Raw genomic sequence first — 23456 nt, 5'->3', positions numbered from 1 at the left:
AATGGTCTAAACAAGTTTATAAGCTCTCATCAAATCTTATCTTCTATTCAATATTTTCAAATCTATATGTTTTTGTATGGGTCGTAGAGTAAGTCAACTTCGTATCCTTCAGCCCTACAATTGATTAAAAGAGATAAACTAAAGAGCCTCTCGCGTGTAGAAACGTTTTTGATGTTTTCTGGGGCGACAACCACGGGAATTGGGATTTTTTGAAGGGTAGTGTGATGTCCCACATTGGTTGGGGAGGAGAACAAAACACACTTTATAAGGGTGTGGAAACCTTCCCCTAGTAGACGCGTTTTAAAGTTTAAGGGGAAGTCCGGAAGGAAAAGTCCAAAGAGGACAATATCTGCTAGGGGTGGATCTGGGTGGTTATAGGTAAATTTCAAAACTAATATTTAAGGAACAAAAAAACCGTAATTGTTGATTGAGGTTATGTGCAACTGTTCTTTCTTAGTATCGATCACGAATTAAAATTTTAATTTTATTTCAGGTAAGTTTTCAAGATTTATATATTATTCAAAAAGTGTCGTGATGGGACATGGTTTTGCTTAGGATGTTGTCTAAATCTTAGAAATTAATATTGTTGTCAATTATTGGTTGGGAAATAAAATCAAAAGTGACAATACATGTCTTCATGTTGGTTGTTTGTGATTAATCAAAGGAGATTATCATGTTTGCCATGATCCAATGCTTAAACATTATTAACCTTATTGTTTATAATTATAACATCATTAACATAGCAAACATATCACATTAATTGCTTCACTAAAGTCTTTGTTAGGATGGAGAAAACTCCATTCATCTCACCTGCCCATTAATTAATTGTACTTCCTCTAGTTAACACCCACCTTTCTCTCTCTAACAAAAGATGAGAACTTTAGGGTTTGGGTGGGAAAATAGGTTAACATTAGAGGTGTTCATATGACTCGAGAACTCGATCAGACTACCAAATTCAAATTATAAGCTTCGGTTGGGTTTTTTTTTTTTTTTTTTTCATTTAGGTCGGGATGAGTTTTTAAAAAACTGACAAAATTTGAGTTGTTTCATAAGTTGACATTTTTTTTGTTGCGTTAGCTTGACCTACTCGATAATGGGTTACAACCCAATCCAACCTTACCCTACTTTTCAAATTATTATGAAAATTAAGACTATTTGATGTTTGTAACTGATTTTAGTGATGCATTGTGACTTGCGAATATTTGATATTTGAGGTTGATGAGATTTTAGTTATTAATGTAACCTGTATCGTGGATAAATAAGATTTTTTAATAATTAAAAAAATAACTCGACAATTCAACCCAACTCGACCAAAAAAAAGTGGGGTTAATTAAGTTGTGAACTCTTTTTGGGTTGCTCGAGTCATCAACTCAACCATCCCGAAATTTCAGATTGGTTTAAAAGATTTCTCCCGTCAAACCCGTGTACACCCCTAGTTAATATTATTTGCACTCTTTTTTAATATAATGTTAATGAAAAAATTGCATGGAGAGTTCGACATTTATTTGAATATAACAATGAATTAGGAGCGCGAGTCTCGTAGAAGACAACAAAATGAACCTCAAAGTCTTACCAAATAACTGGAGGGACCTTCTCTCGAGCATAGTGTGAATGTTTGCTGAATCACCACACCTCAATGGGGGTGAGAGTTCTCTTATTTATAATTATTTTCAGAATACAGAAATATGGTAAATTACAAATATTATGGAAATAGTAATAAAAGGAAAGAATAATAAATGAATGCAATATATTTGCCTTTAATAAGAGGGCAAATATGGTAACCCGTAATGTAAGGCAAATATCTAGATATTTGCCTTATAGTGACGGTCAACTATCCTTAACACCCCCCCGCAAGCTGAGCGTCGGATTTGAACGAACGTAAAGCTTGGATCTGAAAAATTCAAAGAGAGGTCGAGAAATACTCTTTGTGAAGATGTCAGCAACTTGGAGATGAGAGGGTACATATTGTGTGCGAAGTTTGCCAGCGATAACAAGTTCTCGAAGGAAATGATAATCTAGTTCAACATGTTTGGCCCGCTTGTGAGAAACGGGATTAGAGCTCAAAAAAATAGCACTTTTGTTGTCACATAAGAGTAAGGGCTGCTTTGAAATAGGGACCTTGAGGTCATGCAAAAGATGCGTAACCCAAAGAAGTTCAGCAGCGGTTGTGGCAAGAGCACGATACTCAGATTCACAGCTGGAGCGTGAGACAGTAGGTTGCTTTTTGGCACTCCAAGAAACCAGATTGTTACCAAGATAAATAGAATAGCCGGATGTAGAACGACGAGTATCGGGACAACCAGCCCAGTCAGCATCCGAATAAGCGACTAGCGTACTAGGAACATTGGATGGACGAAAGGTAAGACCAAAGTGGAGTGTTCCTTTGACATAGCGAAGAATACGTTTGACAGCAAGAAAGTGATCTGCAGTAGGGGCATGCAAGAATTGACTGACAGAATTGACAGCATAGGCAATATCTGGACGCGTAATAGTCAAGTACTGAAGGGCGCCAACAAGAGATCTGTAGAGAGTAGGATCAGAGAAAGGAGAACCATCAGCAGTCAAGTGTTGAGAAACAACCATAGGAGTGTGAACTGGTTTGCTATCGAGCAACTGAGCACGAGTAAGAATATCTCGAGCATATTTTAACTGACTAATAAAGAGACCATCAGGAGTGGGTGAAGCTTCAAGACCAAGAAAGTAACTGAGAGAACCCAAATCTTTGGTAGCAAACTCAGAATGAAGCTTGCGAGTAAAGCTGTCAATAAGAGATGAGTTGTTGCCGGTAACAATAATGTCATCAACATAAAGAAGCAAATAGATAATGTTAGATTGCTGATGAAAGACAAAAAGGGACGTGTCAGCGCGACTGCAAGAAAACCCAAGTGTGAGAAGAAATGAGCTAAAACGCTGAAACCAAGCACGAGGAGCTTGCTTTAAACCATAGAGGGCTTTCTTTAATAGACAAACATGAGTGGGAAATCGAGGATCAATATACCCAGGAGGTTGTTCCATATGAACACGTTCAATAAGAGTTCCATTGAGAAAAGCATTCTTGACATCAAGTTGTCGAAGAGGCCATTTATTTGTGACTGCAATAGAAAGCACAACACGGACAGTGGTAGCTTTGACAACCGGACTGAAAGTGTCAGTGTAGTCAAGACCAGGAACCTGAGTATAACCTTTGGCAACAAGACGAGCCTTGAAACGCTCGACAGATCCATCAGGCAAATATTTAATACGAAACACCCATTTAGAGCCCACGATGTTGGTGTTAGCAGGGCGAGGAACCAAAGTCCAAGTATCATTTTGTTGTAATGCTTGAATTTCTTCATCCATGGCAGCCACCCAAGCAGGATTCTTAGCCGCAGATTTGAATCCTTTTGGCTCAGTGGATGCAAGAAGAGCAGAAAGAAGTCCAGATGAGCCCAAAATACCAAGATTTGCTGGATGACGAGTCTTGAATATACCAGCTTTGGCTCGTGTGATCATAGGATGAGTGCCCAAAGAAGAGAAATCAACAGGAGGTTCAATAGAGGTCGAATTAGAAGTCGAAGGTGGCAAAGTGGAACCTGCAAGAGAAGTATCAACCTGCACAGACTCATCTACAAGGTCAGAACAAATATCACACGGGGATGAACTGGATCGAGGAGTTTGCGGTGATGAAGTGGTAGGGGGGGATGAATCAATATGATGAAAATGTGGTTCTAAGAAATTTGAAATAGGAATAGAGGAAAGAGGTTGGGTCTGGGAGCTAGGGATAGCAGGAAAGTGGGTTTCATCAAATTGAGCATGACAGGTGATATATAGCTTAGTGGTGGCCGGATCAAGACAGCGAAACCCTTTATGAGCAGGACTATAACCCAAAAAAATACAAGGAATGCTGCGGGGAGAAAGCTTGTTAGGCATATAATCACGCAAATAAGGATAAACACGACAACCAAAGGGATGAAAATTGTCATAATGTGGAGTGTAGCCATAAAGGAGTTCAAAGGGTGACTTACCTCCAAGAAGTGGAGTAGGCAACCGGTTGATAATATAAGCTGCAGTGCTGAAGGCGTCAACCCAAAAACGAGAAGAAAGATGAGAGTGAAAGAGAAGGGCCAAGCCAGTCTCAGTCACATGACGATGTTTTCTCTCAGCACGACCATTTTGAGCAGGTGTATATGGACAAGAGAGTTGATGGTGGATGCCAGAATTACGTAAATGAGTTTTGAAACAAGTATTAGTAAATTCGGTACCACCATCACTTTGAAATACCTTGATACGAGAAGAATATTGATTTTCCACAAATTTTTGAAATTGAAGAAAAATATCAAAAAAATCAGATTTAAATTTTAAAGGGTAAAACCAAGTGAATCGAGAATAATCATCAATAAAAATAACATAATAAAGGAAACCCGAATTTGATTTGACGGGAGAAGGACCCCAAAGATCACAATGAATAAGATCTAACACATGAGACGACCTACGTTCATTGCGGGAATAAGGCAATCGATGACTTTTTGCAAGCTGACAGGTATTACATAATGATGGAGAAGGCAATAAAGACGTAAGAGAAAGATGACCTTTTCTATTTAAAAAAGAAATAACAGAATGATTCACATGACCTAGACGAGCATGCCATAAATCATATGAAGCACGTAAAGATTTGTTTCTAAGGGCTGAAATAAAAGCAGAGTTGCCGCGCTCCAGCACATATAGCCCTCCATCTCTTTTACCGGTTGCCACCACCCTTCCTGTTTGACGATTCTGGATAGTAATAAGATTATTAGTAAATGTAACGGAGAGAGGAAAATCAGACGTTAATTTACTTATGGAAAGAAGATTTTTAGTGAGGTGAGGGACAACCAAGACATCTAACAAGTGAATATTTGGAACAGGTGAAAGAGTACCGGTGTGGGTAATGGGTAGGGAAGCACCGTTTCCTACAATCACAGAGTCCTTACCCGTGTAATTTTTAGACTGATCCAAAATAGATGGGTCGGCAGTCATATGGGCCGAAGCTCCAGTGTCCAGAAACCAATCAGCAGTATCGGGTCCAGCAATAGAACATGACGTGTTAAAGGCTTCAGCAAGGTGAGCATGAGAAGAATCAGGTCGAACATACCGTTGGTTGCAGCGGTCAGCATAATGGCCCTCTTTGCGGCATATTTGGCAGTGAGGTGGTCGACGACCTTGACTTGAGTGGGTTCGTCCTCGATTAGAAGAGTTATTTTTGTGAGAATAAGAACGACCTCGCTGGTTGGTAAAGGAAGCAGGGTGGCTTCCATGGGTGCGACCACGATTAGTGACTGTGAATGCTGTAGGAGTGGAGTTAGAGGACTCAAGGGAGAGCTGAAACAACTCAAAACTTTCAGCTTTAGAGACTAAATCTGCAAAACAGGGGATAGAGGTAAGAGCCATCTGAGCAGTAGAAAAAGCTGAAAATTCGGTGCCGAGTCCACGAAGGAACCAGTGCACTTTATCAATGTCCTCGACCGGTCTGCCAATGGCATGAAGTTGGTCACAAATTTTTTTGAAGGCACGGGCATACTCAGCAACAGGTTTGGTGCCACGTTTCATCAACTGCAAGTCATCCTTGAGTCTCAGTTCACGAGCTTTCGACTGATGGCTGAACGTAGTTTCCAACGCAAGCCAAACATCACGTGCAGTAGGGAGACCAACGACAACAGCCATGGCTTCCTCAGTGAGAGAGGAGAGCAGGAGACAGAGAAGTCGTTGATCGGCTGCTCTCCATGCCAAATATTTGGGGTTGAGTGTTGAAGAGGTTTCTGGTTCAAAGCGAGGTGGTGGAACCCTGGTTCCATCGACATAGCCCAGCATGTCTTGACTCTCAAGAAGAGGGAGAAGTTGGCTTTTCCAAAGAAGATAATTGGAGGAAGAAAGTTTGATGGTGATCATATGGATTAGAGTATTGAAAGGAAGAAGATGATAAGAAGATTCGGAAGCCATAGAGAAGAAAGGATCAGGGTTGTTAAACCGAAAGGGCTCTGATACCATGTGAATGTTTGCTGAATCACCACACCTCAATGGGGGTGAGAGTTCTCTTATTTATAATTATTTTCAGAATACAGAAATATGGTAAATTACAAATATTATGGAAATAGTAATAAAAGGAAAGAATAATAAATGAATGCAATATATTTGCCTTTAATAAGAGGGCAAATATGGTAACCCGTAATGTAAGGCAAATATCTAGATATTTGCCTTATAGTGACGGTCAACTATCCTTAACACATAGTATAGGCAATTGAGACCCCGAACAAGCCTATTAGTTATGAAGAATCATTGCTCCAGGTCGAACAGAGTTTACCTCCAACCTCTAGCTTTCTCCGATGAATATTAGCTTATACGTGCTTTATAGGACGATTTGACTTTCTCGCTAGCGATCTCATTCTCTTAAATCTGTAACTGCTGATCAAATCTTTGTGATTTATTTTACAATACATCTATATAAAACTTGATACAGGTAAATTTTTAGCTTCTATTCGTTGACACTATGTAAAGAAATCAACCGAGAAAGCAAGAAGAGTCGAAAAGCTAGCATACCCTTCTGTTTGTTGAAAATGACGTTTGTCCAAAAATTTAAACTTTTGCGTGAAAAACATATCGTGATTTTTTTTTAAAAAATATTGAGATAGATTATGATTTAACCGAAGTATATAATTTTTTTTATTATTCGCTTTATTGACTAGATGTTAATCAAACTTTTCAAGAAATTGAAACATCTCATAATCAATGATCCAATGTGATTTAAAGTAGATGGGACACATTGATTTAAAATCTTATATCTTTAAAATGGTAAGGAGAAATGAAAAAAAGAAATCGATGCCAAAATAGGAAGCTTTACTCTAAGCTAATATCAAACGTTCACAAGTCAACACGTATCCGTTACAAATATCTAATATTCTTAATTTTTATAATAATCTTAAAAGTTCGGTTGGATTATAACCCTATTTTAAGATTACTCATTAGTAGCGCTACTGTTAGGCTTAAAAAATGCAAACATATGCAACATGGCCGAACCTATCATTTGAAAACATCATGGCATGGCCTTAGGCAGCTTTTCATGACAAAGTTGAATGTGAAATACTTCTCTACACATGTCTCATGCATACGAACATGGGCCCACTAAGTGGGTTTGCACACCCTTTGGGCCTAGCTCTTCAGGGTAGCACTCATTAACAAGTTGTGTCAGACACCAGTGAGAAAAAGGGCTTGCATAACATCATGACAAACATAAATGTCGTAAGTCGTAAATAATGAGTATGTGAATTATGCATACATAATCCTTTCCGATTCTTTCATACATAGCTTGACATTCATGGCATGGTCACATTATAGCATAACTTATATATACGGCATAATTCAACATAACATAACATATCATTCATTGGTACATGCCGAGGCCACAAAGCATGCGTCATCATACATAAAATATAATTTATCTAGTCAACAATAGAGTCACTTATATTATTTGGCCAAGGCCGAGGTTACTAATTATCCTCTAGTTTGAAAAGGAACAAAAAAAAAAAATTGTACCCTATTGGCTTACCATTTTGAGCACCATCTTATCCGAGGTTCCCTCAACACAGATCGAGGAGAACCTCCACGGTAATAGTCAAAAGGCAACCAAAAGGACAACATTTATACAATCCTATCTAATATCATAAATCTATTAATGGAGAAGATTAATATTACACAAGATGATCATGATTGAGCTCGAATTATGAATTTTACGTATGAGAGTTTGTCCTTCGATTAGAAATTACTCACGACCACATATGCACCTTTCGTTAATCAAATGAAGATGAGAGATAAAAGCTATAAAAGCAAAAGCATGTGAGAAAGTAATGAAATAATGTAATAAAATTAATATGCAAAAGAAAAGTAATTTGATTGTGGTCCTTCCCATAGGGCAATTTGTCCATATGCCCTTCACTTTGTCAACCAAATCAAAGACAGTGACCTAAAAGACAGATCCTCCCAAAGCTAAGGACAAAAAGCTCAAGCTTAGGGCAGCTGAGGATTCCACCAACTTGCTCAATTCTTCATTGCCTTAATTCTCACATTTAAATAATGTAACTGTTTTGTTTTTTTGTTTTTTTTTAATTACTTTCACTGCCCTTTCAGCTACCCTATGCTCTCAAAAGTAGGTTTTAATTTTTACGGGTATTTGAATGACCCGAGTATCTAATGTGTGAGATCCAACATTGGTTGGAGAGAAGAACGAAACATTCTTTATAAGGGTGTGGAAACTTCTCCCTAACAGACGCGTTTTAAAAACCTTGAGGAGAAGCTCGAAAGGGAAAACTCAAAAAGAACAATATCTGCTAGTGGTGGGATTGGGCTTTTACAAATGGTATTAAAGCTAGACACTGAGCAATATGTCAAAGAGGAGGTTGAGTCCTGAAGAGGGGAGGATACGAGGCGGTGTGTCAGCAAGGATGTTGGACACTGAAATTGATGAATTGGGAGGTCCCACATCAATTGGATAAAGGAACGAGTGCTAGCCAATACGCTGGACCCTGTAAGGAGATGAATTGGGAGATCCCACATCGATTGGAGGGGAGAACGAAATATTCTTTATAAGGGTGTGGAAACCTCTCTCTAGCGGACAACTTTCAAATGCCTAGAGGGGAAACTCGAAAGAGAAAACCTAAAGAGGACAACCGTTCGCATATTGATTTTTTTTTTTTTTTTTTGTCGCGTCAAAAACAGGGTTACAACCCAATTTACTTTACCCTACATTTAACAACTCAACCCATAACTCTATTTGGATTGTCGGGTCACCAATCCAACCAATTCCAAATTTCAAGTTGGTCCAAAAGATTTTTTTCAACAGATTTTTTTCAACCTAACAGTATATACCCCGTTAATTTTCGTTAAATAATTATTAAAAAAATAAATATATGAAACACCCATTATTTTATTAAAATAAAAAGTAGGGTATATAAATAATAATTCATAATTATTAAATATTTTAAAAAAAATAAGTTCCAAAAAAATTAATTGATTAAAATTCAAAAAGATAGAATTAGGGTTTTATTTATATGTTTTAAATAAACAAACAAATAAATAAAAAGAACACATTTAATGAAATAAAGGCAATATTGATGTATTATTGATATATGTTTAGCTCATATTTTGATTATCAAACCTATCTAGCTAGGCCTGCTGTTTGTAAGGTCATATTCACAACCAGCTTTTTCCCCCTTTTTTTTTTTTTAAGCTTTATATTTTCATAATTAGTTAAAGGGAAATTTATAAATGGTATTATTTTGAGTAATAACTAGAAAACATTAAACTTGATCGATAAAAAAAATCTTTTTTTTATTTATCAACCGAATTGTTAGGCTTTGGGGCTTTCTTGTACCATCATACGCACCCAAACATTACATCGGTGGTGGCTGACCCAACTGTTTTCGAAATGTCGTTGTCCAGTATACTATAGGCTGACCCAATAATCCAGTCCTCTCGTTCTAGGGTTGGCTCCTTAGAGTCCTCTCTTCAACATCAATGAGAAATAGGAATCAAACTCTCTCACAACTTTCTTAACCCAACTCACGTACCACTTTGAGTCGGTGCAATTGTGAACTATTTGCTTCAAAATGATGGTTGAATGAGACTGAATCCTTCTTTTTTCGATCTCGATATGGAACGAAAAGTAAGAAATGGACCCGAACATATTTTAATAACCAATTTAAAACCCCAGCAATAAATCAATATCAATAGCTGTAAAAATGACCAAAACGACACCGTTTCCCTCTCTCTCTCCTCTCTCTCTCTCTCCTGTTGCAAGAAGAGAAAATTAGAAGAAATTTAGTGCCCAAAAATAACATAATCTTTGCCAAAAATCCTTAAAAGGGTTTGCCTTTTGGATCTCAAACTCCACTTTTTTGCACACAAATCTCTCTCTCTCTCTCTCTCTCTCTCTCTCTCTCTCTCTCTCTCTCTCTCTCTGTGGTAGAGATTTTTGAGGATAATATGTTGGTTTGAGAGGTTGAAGCTGCCAGCATGATCTGATTTGATATCAAGATTGGAAGAACAAGGCAAATGGGTATTGAATTTTGGTGTTGTTTTTGGGGTTTTGGGTTGAAAATCAGGTCATCTTGCAGCTTCAATCACTCATTCACCAACACTTTTAGGCAAACATTTGAGAATGAATGCCTCCAATTTCTTCATTTCAGGTACTTAATCTCTCTAAATTCAAACCACTTCTTCACATACTTTTATTATTGGCTTTTCCCATTTCTATGAACTTAGTTTTAGTGTTCTTCTTTTTCTCTTCTTTGCAAGTGCTTCATTCAAATGGGTTCTTTCAATTCTAACGTTATTTCGTTTTTGAGATGGAGTTTGATGGAGTCCTATGTTAGTTAATTTAGTGAATGATCGTGTATTTATAACGGAGGAATATATCTTCATTAGTTTAAGGTTTTTTGGAGAAGCCCAAAGCAAAGTCATATCTTCGAAAGTCGTCATTCCTAACACAATCAACGGGAAAACTCGTTAAATTTTGAAAGGGAAGTTTTTTTTAGCGTCAAAAATGGAATCTCCTCTCTCTCTTTCTCATTCTCTACAAGTTTTCATCTTCAACCAAACACCTCATTCTTCTTAAGTTTTTGTTTTGTGATGGGTTATCATAAATTTAACTATTTTCTCATTCTCATGGTTTGTGTTTGAAAATTTGTTCCAACGAGTAGAGATCAGAGCTTAGAACTGTTCATATAACACGAGAATTCGACTCACTTAGATTATGGGTTGGATTAAATTGTCTTTTTCTAGTTTGGGTTAGGTTGACTTTTTGAAAAATCGAAAATTTGGGTCGGTTCACGGATTGACGTTTTTCGGTTGGGTCAACTCAACCAACTTGAAAATAGAGTTTTAATCTAACCCTACCTTGCGCTACTCTTAAGATTATTATGAAGATTAAGAATATTTGACATTTATAACCGATGTTAGTAATGCTTTATGACTTATAAATATTTAATATTTGAGTTTTGTGAAATTTTAGTTAGATTAATTATGGTTTTTTTAAATAATTTTTATTAAATAAAAAAACACCCCGACAATCCTATCTACCCCAACTCATATATATCCCTATTTGATATTTACCTGGATTGAACCTCAACCTCTAATACCACATGTTAGGTCACTAATCCTTCTTAGAGTTTAAGCTAATATGGGTAGCTGTTACACCTTCGGTTCATCGAGCTAGCCTATCTTTCATGAAATAGGTCTCTACAGTCGTGCACATCGATGAAAATAGATCTATAATTCTTTCCATTAACCCTATGGTCCGGAACAACATTTGTTACTAAACCCAAGTTTAAGACATCTAAACGTGCGCTTCGAGCGTTGTTCCCTCGAATAGTTTTTACGTCGCTCGATGATAACCTAAAGGTAGAGAAAAGGGAAGTCAAATTTGTTCGGTCTCTATAGAAGTTTTCAAACATTACATCAGGCATGTCTGGTCTGAATTTGTCTCAACTTTAAAACAGCATCCAAAATAGCTTAAGAGAGAGACAAATCTGTAAAAGCAACTAAAAAGTTACCATCATGTGCCTCTCTCACTTGGAATTATTTACGTTTTTAAAAAAATAATAATAATTTTTTATTTAATAAATTAATCTAACGAGTCCCTAAATTTTAAGAAAATTATACGTTCACATACACTAATAATTTTAATTAATTAACATTCAATCCGTCTTTTATAACTTTTTATCTTTTTATCCCTCTCAAAATTTATCTTTCCATTTGAACTTTTTTTATATTATTCTTTTATTCCGTGTCTGTCACATGTCAAATAAAGTTGAAGAATTTAAAATGCCGAGATGAAGTGTCGGTGTCGAAGTTGATATCGATGTGACGATGGATATGTTTGTTGTGAATCACCAAACCGACATGTTAAAATTAGACCAATTTTTCATAAAAATGTTTTTTTTACTTGAGGTAATTTTTTATATGGGAATTAAATTTTAATTTGAAACTAAATAATAATAATTTCTCAATTTTCCTTTAATAGACTAAAAATTCTCAATGAAGTCGTTTAGCTTAAATAATCTATTAGAATTTAATTTATTGTGTAGATTGAAATTTTAATTTTGTATTTAATTATTTAACTTTTAAAAAACTAAAATTATAATTATCGATATATTAAATATAAAATTAAATTTTATGTGTAATTAAATAGTTTGATTTTATATTTAATGTTGGTAAATTTAAAAAAAAAAATTTAATAAATTAAGTTATTAGAAATTTCAAATATTTATTAGAGATCCAACAGAAAACACGCTCTACAATACATGAACTAAACTTTATGATAGGGATGGACACGGGTTGAGTTGGAAAAATCTTTTAAACCAATCTTATTGGGTTGGTTGGGTCGATGATCCAAGCTATATTAGCCTAACTCACAACCTAACCCAACCTTCGGTCTGTGGAGATTGACTTAAGTTGTCGGGAGTTGTTTTATTTTATAATTATTTTTTTAAAAATTTACTTCATAATTAAAATCTCATAAAATTAAAATATCAAATATTTACAAATCTGAATTAATAATATCTATATAAAGAATAAAAAATTTTAATTTTTTTTAAAAAGTAATCTAATTTCGGATTAACTCGACCGCTGGGTGTGGGACCCATTGACGCAAGGGAAAGAAAAAGATGTTACCAACCGGCAAAGCTCCGATCGACGGTGACGGCGGCTACGAGCGGTTAGAGCAGGCTCTCCGAGAGAACCACAACCGATTGCCAGAAGGTCCGGCGCGGCGCTCGGCCTGCCGAAACCTGAACCGATCTCTTGCAGAGTGCGTGGTGGCGACGGCTTGGTTGTTTGATTAGCAAAGCCCACCCACGGCCTCGACGGCAATTGGGTCGTTTGGCCCAATTAGTTTCTTCCCCTGAAGCCCATTGGGCCCAAGATTGGGCCCAAACTCCCGTTCGACTCGAATTTGGATAGTATCTTTAAAAAGGCGTAATGATTCAAAATTTCAAATAAGAAGTCATGTTCTCTTTTTAGAATCTACTCGAGCATTTAGAAATTGATTGGGTGATTGACAATCGTTTCCGCCCAATTCAACCGACTTGTAGACAACAAGAAGGTAGTTAATTAAGCACTTGAATTAGCTGACCGATAGTGATGCTAGTGAACTGAAACATCTAGGTAGCTGAAGGAAGGAAAATCAACTGAGATCCTGTTAGTAGAAGCGAACGAGAGCGGACTGGGGGTTTGAAGAAAAACAAAAAACTCTTGAAATTAGTCTTACATCAGCGTTGAGTCAAGAATATCTTAGTTTAACGGGGTTAGTCAAAATCATATATATTTATATATTTATTTATTTAAAGAAGAAAAAGGGAAAATAGGGTTAATATTAAAAGGTGTGAAGGTGAAGATGCTTGGGGAAGCCTTCAACCACCACATGGACTTCCCACCTTTGCCATCATTGCAAGATATTAATTTACCATCTTTTTTTAACACAACTTTTTATCACCTTTTTAAAATCACCTCAAATCTTTCTATAATTATAACATTTATTAATTTCAAAAATATCTTAGAATGAAGATAAAAATTAAGATACGATTTACCATGCTTGTGGTAGTGTTTTGGTCTCAATTCTAACTTCGGACCACTGTTGTACTGTTTTGCAGGTCATTTTTTTAACGTTTAAAGAGGGTGTTGCTTCTAAAGTAATTTTGAAACGTTTATGAAATGTTAGAGGAAAGTAAAATAATGGATTGGAAGCTTTTAATTTGGCTTTATTAAAGAAGAATAGAGTCAAAGATGTGAAGAAGAAACAAGTGCACTAATCAAGGAGAGAAAAAAAGATGTATGATATTGTTCCACATGCATGCTTCTCCTTCACCCTACAATATTCATCATTCAATCTCTCTCTCTCTCTCTCTCTCTTAATCTCTCTCTCCATCTATCTCTCGCTTTATCTCTCTCTCCCTTTATCTCTCTTAATCTCTCTCTCCCTCCCTCTCTCAATCTCTCTCTATCTCCATCTATCTCTCTCCCTCTCTCTCTATCTCTCTCTTAATCTCTCTCTCCCTTTCTCTCTCTCTTAATCTCTCTCCCTAACTCTCTCTCTTAATCTCTCTCTCCCTTTCTCTCTCTCTTAATCTCTCTCCCTAACTCTCTCTCTTAATCTCTCTCTATCTCTCTCTTAATCTCTCTCTCCCTTTCTCTCTCTCTTAATCTCTCTCCCTAACTCTCTCTCTTAATCTCTCTCTCCCTTTCTCTCTCTCTTAATCTCTCTCCCTAACTCTCTCTCTTAATCTCTATCTCTCTCTCTCTCTCTCTCCCTTTCTCTCTCTTAATCTCTCTCTCCCTTTCTCTCTCTCTTAATCTCTCTCTCCCTTTCTCTCTCTCTCTTAATCTCTCTCCCTAACTCTCTCTCTCTTAATCTCTCTCCCTAACTCTCTCTCTTAATCTCTCTCTATCTCTCTCTTAATCTCTCTCTTAATCTCTCTCTCCCTTTCTCTCTCTCTTAATCTCTCTCTCTCTCCCTCTCTTCTTCTCTCTCTCTCTATAGATCATTATATATTGAAGAACATGGCAAGAAAAAAGGAAAGACCCAACACAACACAAGAAAGAAAAAAGAAATGGAAAACCTCCTCCTTCTCCTATCTCTCTTTGCTCTCTTTCCTTCTCTCCAAACTCTTCCATGGAGTACCCAACACAACAACAACCAACAACCCTACAACCTTAACAACTTCGAAGGCTCCTCTGACCTTGTAAACCTCGAATACCACATGGGTCCTGTCCTTGCTTCCCCTATCAACCTTTACATCATTTGGTATGGCCATTGGACCCCTAACCACCAAGACATCATTAAAGATTTCATTTTCTCACTCTCTTCTCCTCCTCCTCCTTCCCATCGTCCTTCCGTCGCCGAATGGTGGCGAACTGTCGAGCTCTACTCCGACCAAACTGGCTCGAACATCACCGGGACCATCCGCCTCTCCGGCGAGTTCCACGACTCGTATTACTCACAAGGCAACTACCTGACCCGTTTAGCCATACAACATGTCATAAAAAACTCACTCACTCAAACTAATCCAAAAGCTTTGCCACTAAACCCTTACACTGGCCTTTACTTAGTCCTCACCTCATCAGATGTTCAAGTTCAAGACTTTTGTAGGGCAGTGTGTGGATTCCATTACTTCACATTCCCGGCGGTTGTTGGCGCGACGGTGCCATATGCTTGGGTTGGTGACAGCGGGAAGCAATGCCCCGGCGTCTGTGCCTACCCGTTCGCACGACCGGAAGGGTCGGAGGCTCCGCCGCCGAGCGAGATCATGGGGGCGCCAAATGGGGATGTGGGGGTAGATGGGATGGTGAGTGTGATAGGTCATGAGTTAGCAGAGACATCAAGCAATCCGTTGGTGAATGCTTGGTATGCAGGAGATGATCCAAGGGCTCCAACGGAGATAGCTGATTTGTGTGTGGGATTGTATGGGTCGGGTGGGGGAGGAGGGTATGTTGGGAATGTGTATAAAGATGATTGGGGAAATGGGTATAATTTGAATGGTGTTAAGGGGAGGAAGTTCTTGGTTCAATGGGTTTGGAATCCTGTTCAAAGAAGGTGTTTTGGACCAAATGCTTTGGATTAATCTTTTGATTTTTGATTGTTGTATTTGGATGAGTTTTTTAAGGTTGTTTTCAATCAATGTTTGAACTTTTTAGAACTGAATTGTTTTCATTGTTCATCCTCTTCTTCTTCTTCTTCTACAATCTTAATGTATGTTCCTAATTTCCACCCTTAAAACATTGTAAAAAGATGCTTCAATGAATTTTTTGGACAAAGGAAATTTCATTATTAGTTTTCTTTCTCATTCTCAGGTTAAAATTTCATTCTATTTGTTCTCTTTAAACTTTTCTTACGACGCTTTTCCTTAAAAGTTTTAAAACGCGTTTGGTAGGGAGAATTTTCTACATTCTTATAAAGAATGTCAATTCACCCCTACATCTTCTCTGGCACACTGTCTAGTATCTAGCTCCCCCTACGTCCTCGTTGGTACACTACCTGGTATCTAGCTCTCCCTACGTCCTTATCTAGCTCTCCCTACGTTCTCACTCGCACACCGCCTGGTATCTAACTCTAATACCATATATAACAATGGCTAGCAGAGGATCCAACGTGTTCGTTAGCACACTGCCCAGAAACTAGCTCTAATACCATTTGTAACAACTCCAACTCACAAGTAGCAGATATATTTTGTTTTTTAAAATTTTACAATGCTTATTTTAATTATTAGATCGGTTAGATTTTAGATTTTAGTTTTAAACTTTCAAAATATCTATTTCAATCCTTAAACTTGTATGTTACGATACTTTGTACCTTAGACCACGTCCAATTTATATATTTGAGATCGTGCTCGTAGTACACATACTCAAAGCTACCTCATCAATACACTAAATGTAAAATAAAAACACCAAAATATTTGTTCATTTCAAGTCCAAAGACTAAGATTACACCTTTTAAAAGTTAATAGGAACTAAAATGTATGAAAAGTTAAAAGGTTAGATAGACCCATGAAAAGTTCATAAAGTTTAATAATGTCAATTTCAAAGTCCATTAATACAGTAAATTACGGAGAAAAAAGTTGGTGCCTTTTAGTTCCAAAATCATTCATGGTGCAATTAACAATAAATTTTAATTTAACTATAATAAAGTTAGTAATAGATTAAATCATTAACTATTTATTTAAGATAATAATCAATAATTTACCAATCAATTTACTCTATCTATCTAGATATGTTAATGACTGAAATATGTTAATCAATGTCAATCAACAATAGTAAAACAAGAAATCACCATCAGTGAATGATAATAATAAAACATCTCAAATTAGTAATTTGTCTGTAATAAAAATCAATTAGCTAATAATTAGTAATTAACTAATCAAAATTAATGAATTCACAACATAAAAAATAGACTTACTCAATCAGAACTATATTAACTGTATTAACTACATTAACAGTAGCAGGCAAATACTACTATTATGATGCTCACAGAAAGAAACAACAAGGAATATTAGATTCTAATGCCTCAACAAATGTAATCAAACTTCACGACTGTTCTAGCTCTTGCAAGAACAGTCGAGCGCATATCAAGAAATTTCAGCTTCCAACGACAGTCGAACTCATATCAAGAAACGCTAAATCATTTTGGCTCTTTCACACGGGAAATGTAAAGCACACATCAGAGGCAGCAAGGAGTTCCTACTTTTTTGGCATGGAAAGCTGAAAATTTGTATTCAAAACCAGAGTCTATACAAAAAAGGAGGGGCTAATGAATCCCCCAACATGAGACAGTTAGAAAAAAACAGCACCGACCGTCTGTTCTAATCTAAGCTTCCCTATGTCGTCAGTACATTTCATGATGACTTGAGAGTTCTATACACCACCGACCCCCACAGGGAAGAACAATACATTAACTTCTACAAAAGACAAATACCTGTGTAGTCTGTCCGCTCTTTAATTCATCATAGCTGTGGCTTGACGCCATATTCATGTGCCAATTCCAAGTAGCATTTGCAATATCACTGTTGCAACAAAAAGCTTCATAGTAATTTCACTAAAACAAAAAAGGTATTGTAGTATAAACACGAAAAACATGTCAAAAGAAACATCCCGGATCATCGAAGTTCAGTTTCGGGTGTAAACGCTTTTCATTTTCATTATGTTGATTTCTTCTCTCAATCACTTCTTTAGGAGCACTTTCTGAAGCTGAGTTCAGAGGGCTTGAGCTTTCTGTCACAGCGAAATAGTCTTGATATGGTTTGACCATTTTCGAGCTTTCAATTAATTCCTTTGCATTGGATTTGTTGCTGACTTCATTAAACCTTATAAAACTATTCCCAGCATTTAGTTCAGAACCTTCCGAGGACTGTTCTTGTCGACTACATAAACCAGAATTATTCAGATTTTGGAAGGTCGTGTGATCCTCTGAAGTTGAACTATTATGAGTAAGACGACAGTTCTCGTTCACTCCAAGATCTTTGGAGGTATAATTTGCGGACGCTATCCAATCTTCAGAACCATTTCTATTAGACCCGTAATTCAACTCATCTGTTGCTACAGTTTCGCAACCAATATTCTTGTCTTCATCATCGACCAGCCAAATAATATCTGGCAATTCAGGACATAATTTCTCTGTCTTGACCATCTCAATCATATGATCAATACTAGCTTTCCCTTGAAAGGGACTATCTAAACTTGGGGAAACATTGTTGGTAGCTCCAGAATCACGCAACTCATTACCGGCAAAATTTGGTCGAATCAACTTTCTTCTTTTCTGTTGCACACCTGACAACTGAACACTTCCAACATTCACATTTTCCCCTCCAGTTGGGACACTGTCCTCAACTTTGCATTGCTTTCTTCGCCGCTTGAAATCCACAAATGATCCAGCAATAGGGTTAGTGTTACAATCTATACTGTCCTCATTTTTTGTCCCATGTTTATCTGAAACTTGAAAGCAATTACTACCATGTGAACTTACAGAAGATTTTGTCCATTTTTTCTTCACAAATTTCCTGCCAACATTGCGCTCTGGACTTCGCACTTCGTGGTTAGTCTTCTTCCTTTGCCAGTGATGTCGTTGCAATATAGACCTAACTTCATCATTAGATGGATCCATTTCTACCTTCTCATGGTCATAGTCACTAAATTCTTGTATACTTGCATCAGATGGATAGGCTAAACGAGAAAACACGCTGCTCTTTCTTTCACAATCAGAATGCATGCCTCCAGAAGATCCATGGCATTCATGTCCATGGTTCACTGCTGTATACACAATTGAGGGCATCCTCGAAACTTCGACAGAATCAAAAGGCAATTGACTAGGAAATTCTTTTGTCTTAGGAACATGCTCATAATATGCTTCCATAACTTCCTGCCTTGCTAAGCCCTGCTCATTTTGATATGGGAAAAGGGTATCTTTGAGTCCATAGGAAGGGTACTCGCTAGTGAGGATAGACCTCCTCAAGCCTCCATCATTTTCGAACTCTCGTGTAGGCAAAGAAAGTAAGCTAGGAACAGAACATGACAAATTTATTTGACTTTGAGTCACAGGATCTGTAATGTCTTCTAAATTTACAGACGATTGGAAAGGCATACTAGTCATGCAGTATGATTGGCTGTAGCGGCTGGGCATCGTGATTTGAGCATAACTTAGGAAACCTGAATTACATGCGAGGTTTCTAGTATCCGTATGAGCACAATGTATAGAATTGTCTAAGGAAGGAATTCCATTTCTGATATTATAATGGGAAAGAGTAGCACTCTCCTGCATAGTGTTAACTCGGTCTTCACCCTCTATTAGCTTCTCTTGTAAACTCCCATTCAACATAAGCCCATTACAATCAGCAACACTTCGACTTCCATCAAGCAAGTGATCACTTGAACGCTCAAATGAATCACTGCTTAACTGTCTCGGACAGAGTCGGTCACTAAATTTTGTCAAACTAAACAGGGATAAAAGCCTATGCACCTACATATTTCATTATGAACAAAGAGAAGTTTTGAGTAGGAAATGAATCATGACGGTCCAGCATTGAAGGAAAAACAACAGACCTGAACTTTAGACAGCCCAAAGTTGAACTTCTTAGTTGAAAAGTAATTTTCTTTTATGGCATTCTGAAATTGGTCTTCAGAAAGGGGATTGCAGCACCAAAGTACAGAGAACTTAACCTAACGATAGCGATTAGAAAGAAGGAACAAAGTCTTAGACCAGAAATTTTAACGACATGACAACGTTACTCACATATGCATTACCTGGGAAGGGAATTGCTGCCCTGATGAGCTATAAGCGTGGGGCACAATGTTGATTGCACCATCTGAAACTGCCTGAAATACACCATGAAGTACTCTATTCTCGTATTCAAACAGAAATAAAATCATCCCAGATTTAATTTGTAGTACAAAGTTGCCTAGCCAAGATGGAAGACCAAATAACTTCCTTTCGAAGCATTCTGTTCTAGTCATACTATTTGACATAAAAATTGCACCATACTCTGGTACAATCCCATGAGCAGTGTTCTTCATATTAGCCACCATTCATTCGCTGAATGAAATGCTGTCAATTCCAAAACTATAATACATACAATAGAAACAAAGAATTAAGAAAAATACAGGGTAATTATGTGACTTGGGGAAAAAAATTGCCTTCGTATACAGGGTATAGTGTACAACGAGAACCAAATTATAGCTTCGGCTTTTCCAGGTACATGCACAAGAAACCATAAAACCCTAGCTCACGCTTCACATCAAATTAAATAAGCATAAGGATAACGATCAATAAACAATCTCTAAATCAAAAACAACAACACTAGAACGTTAAAAATGCAGAAGATGACCTAAGAACCAGACAACAATACTGCCGATCACTACACTGCCAAATGCCCTAAACTCAAAACAGTTTTTTAGAGAAATAAGTTTGATGAAGAAAAAACAACAAAAGAGCATGCGCACAAGCCTAATTCACGCGAAATACCTACAAAAATAAATCCAAAACAATACCATCCGGGAGAGAGTGACCTCAAAGGCACATTGGCTTCAAACCGGCGAGAAACTGAGAGTAAAGAATCAAACGTCCATTCGAGAAACAGAAAATAGTGTATGGGAGGAAGAAGAAGAAGAAGAAGAATGAGAGGAAATTCAGAGAGGAGAGCTCCAACGTTGATGGAAGAAGAAGCAGAAGTGAGGAAAGCGAATGGCTCAGTTCAAGAAGAACTCTCAAATTGTTTTTTTATTCTTTTGAAAATTACTATCATAAATATTTAAAAAATAATATAAATCTATTAAGATATAATATTTAAAAAAATATATTATAATAATTAGTTATAAAATATATTTTAGATATTGAGATAAAATAAAATAATTAATATTACCGTGAGATAAAATAAAATATATTATTAAGTGTGTAGTTTCAATTTCTATTAAAAAAATAATTATAAACATTGATTATTCCATTTTATTGTTGTATTTTATATATTCATAGTAAATTTAATCTTATCAATTTATTTTTAAATTAATTTTTAAGGAAAATTTACCCTTTTTTAGGTTTTAAGTTTAACTTGACATTTTATTTTAACCTCTCAATTTTGATTTCAGTAGCATTTTATTTTTATTGTTGGGGTCGTATTTATATTAATCACTAAAAAATAAAAAATAAAAAATAAAACTTACATGACACCATAATTTATATTAAAATATTTTTTTAATTATTAAATTAAAAATAAATTTTTAATTTTTTTTAATTATTTTTTTCCTCAACTCATTCTCCCTCTTTTTTCTCCTCTTTTTTCTTCCCTTCCCATTCTTTCTCTGAATAATTATTATAAGTTTCAACTAGTATTATTTTTTTCGATGAGATATAGAGTCGGAATCCAAAGAATATTTATATGCACGACCAAATAAAAATCTTAAAGGCCTAAATTTTGCTATTTTGGCCTCTTTGAATCTTCTTATAATTCAAATATACTATTTAAAAATATAAAGCGTGTTACGTCCCATTATATTTCCAATATTAACTAAATTTCCAATATCAGCTAAAGAAACTAATGGATAAACTAAAATGCAATTTAATTCAATAATTTATAAATATCAAGCCTAGGATCAAAATTGATTTTTTCTATTAAAAATTCATAAGATTGAAGAAACTAAACTAAAAATTAAAAGTTTCCTAGAAGAATATATAAGCCATTTTGTGTATTTAGTCTATTATCACTTTTTTTCCCCCTCAATCCTTCAAGAATTTGAAGAAAAAGAAAAGATTCATAGAACCAAGAATGAAAAACAATAACAATAACGTAAACAATAAATAAATAAAACGCCAAAAATAACCAAAAAATTTCTTAAAATAATAACTGAAATGAGAGCTTATGCGTATTTTTGAACAGATGCATCTCAATATTTTTATATTAAAAGAACATATGCATCTCAATTCTCAATTTTAAGCGTATTGCAAGTAACTGGTTAAGATATTATACTAATAGAGGAAATATTCGATCCCAGAGTTAAGAGGGCGCTCCGTTCAACCAAAAAAAAAAGTTGCATCGTATTAAAATTTCCAAAAAGAGAAAAGATAAAGTTCCATGTGGAGAAAAAGTAATTCAAAGATTCAGAAAGAAAAAGAAAGAATGAGGGATTCCCTGTGCTAAGATTTAAGAGGGTGAAGCATCCATATTCCTTTCTTTCTCCCCATCTCTAAGTTCTCATTCCTACATACATCTAAACAGATATCAAATATGATATTCAAATAAATGCATCTAAGTGTCACATTCAAAAAAGAAAAGAAAGGAAGAAGAAGAAGAATAGAGACAATGAATTTGCATGCTGCTAACTCGAATGTTTCCTATTTGCCACAAGATATTCTCACGTTTTGAAACGAAATGGCGCATAAGAGTCGTGTTCAGAGCTTTCGTAAAAGGACTAATCAAACTGTGCGTCTAAGTTCGGAATAAACCATCAAGAATGTCCCATAATTAATCTGCAAGCTACTGATAAACACATTACCAATAGCTTGGAAAGTAGCCCAAAACCTGAGATTCTCCCTCACCAGACAAAGAAGAGTACAAATACAAGCCAGTGACAAGAAACATAACAGTTCGGAAGATTTTCGAAAGAACCTCTTCTCATAGCCGGCTAATGACTGCCTCCACCTCTGCAGGGGTGTACAGATGATATGTCGGAGCCACCTTTGCGATATCGACATTGTTGGGAGTCACCTGAAATTGGAGGGACGCAGTTTCATCCACAGATTATTAGATGGCAAAAGTTAATGTTAGAAGTGCAATGCTTCTTGATATCTCATTCCTATGTTTAAAAATGCACTATTATTTATTCACCTTCTCTTCCATAACTTGCTTCAGAATGGACAGTGCTATGGTTTCAGCTTCTTTAAGAGTTAGGTCCTGCGATCAATTGAACGAAACCAAGAAGTCCATTTAATATAAGTCGCAAAAACATATGGTGTTCTAACTTTGAGATATGTAGTTGCTTAAGCATGGGTGTAAAAGTCCTAAACGTTTAGCTGACGCTTGTTGCGCTCTTTGTTTAGTGAAAAATGGTAACATTTATCTCAAATACTTACAATAATAAAGAGTGCAGAGAAATGGCTGTTTTATATATAAACTCTAAAGCATTAGATATATCTCATATCTCATTTGACTTGTACATATCACGTACGTATATATGTATATATGTATGTATCTCAACTTTTCACATTTTAACTTCAAAAACACCATACCTCATATTACTTGTAAATAAAACGTTCACTCTTAGTGACAACATATCTATCTAAAATTTTATATTTTAACGAGAATAGCTACCAAAATCCTATGATTGGACAAATATGAGGTTGTGGTGCGCTTCATCTGTCTAGTTTTTTTTTTTTTTTTTTTTTTTTTTTTGAAAATGGAAGAAAAAGGAAAAGCCGT

General features: G+C 36.1%; 3 protein-coding genes across 8 annotated transcripts in view; 1 reads left to right on the top strand and 2 right to left on the bottom strand.

Moving 5' to 3' along the window:
• Positions 1-14472: 14472 nt before the first annotated feature.
• LOC111434091 (protein EXORDIUM-like 7) lies at positions 14473-15698 on the top strand. Its single transcript, XM_023071389.1, has one exon. The coding sequence runs from the start codon at positions 14613-14615 to the stop codon at positions 15621-15623; it is 1011 nt and encodes a 336-aa protein (XP_022927157.1). The 5' UTR covers positions 14473-14612; the 3' UTR covers positions 15624-15698.
• Positions 15699-17221: 1523 nt separating this feature from the next.
• LOC111434311 lies at positions 17222-20756 on the bottom strand. 5 transcript variants are annotated; one of them, XM_023071738.1, is made up of 4 exons: positions 20536-20756; positions 19792-20107; positions 19591-19707; positions 17222-19507 (listed from the first exon to the last, which is right to left on the bottom strand). In XM_023071738.1, exons 2-4 carry the CDS (start codon positions 20071-20073, stop codon positions 17633-17635), a joined length of 2274 nt encoding a protein of 757 aa, XP_022927506.1. In that variant the 5' UTR covers positions 20074-20107; positions 20536-20756; the 3' UTR covers positions 17222-17632. The 5 variants fall into 5 exon arrangements, with proteins under 5 accessions (XP_022927506.1, XP_022927509.1, XP_022927507.1 ...); XM_023071741.1 differs by having other exon boundaries at positions 19792-19863; XM_023071739.1 differs by having other exon boundaries at positions 20554-20756.
• Positions 20757-22332: 1576 nt separating this feature from the next.
• LOC111433997 (proteasome subunit alpha type-5) overlaps positions 22333-23456 on the bottom strand; it is a 4540-nt gene continuing 3416 nt past the window's right edge. For both annotated transcript variants that reach the window (XM_023071287.1, XM_023071288.1), the window contains exons 9-10: positions 22866-22931; positions 22333-22745 (exon numbers count right to left, since the gene is read on the bottom strand). In XM_023071287.1, coding sequence (XP_022927055.1) covers positions 22653-22745; positions 22866-22931 — 159 coding nt within the window. In that variant the 3' untranslated portion in view covers positions 22333-22652. The remainder of the gene's footprint in view (positions 22746-22865; positions 22932-23456) is intronic.

The sequence above is a fragment of the Cucurbita moschata genome, unplaced genomic scaffold, assembly GCF_002738365.1.
Source record: "Cucurbita moschata cultivar Rifu unplaced genomic scaffold, Cmos_1.0 Cmo_Scf00044, whole genome shotgun sequence".
Taxonomy (NCBI): Eukaryota; Viridiplantae; Streptophyta; class Magnoliopsida; order Cucurbitales; family Cucurbitaceae; genus Cucurbita; species Cucurbita moschata.
This window is presented reverse-complemented; position numbering and strand designations above follow the sequence as displayed.

Coding starts and splice junctions, on each gene's coding strand:
- LOC111434091 (XM_023071389.1), top strand. CDS start 14,613: ATGGAAAACCTCCTCCTTCTCCTATCTCTCTTTGCTCTCTTTCCTTCT.
- LOC111434311 (XM_023071737.1), bottom strand. CDS start 20,073: ATGGTGGCTAATATGAAGAACACTGCTCATGGGATTGTACCAGAGTAT. Junction 19,708..19,791: donor GGCAGCAATTCCCTTCCCAG/GTAATGCATATG, acceptor CGCTATCGTTAG/GTTAAGTTCTCTGTACTTTG. Junction 19,508..19,590: donor TTGGGCTGTCTAAAGTTCAG/GTCTGTTGTTTT, acceptor TGAAATATGTAG/GTGCATAGGCTTTTATCCCT.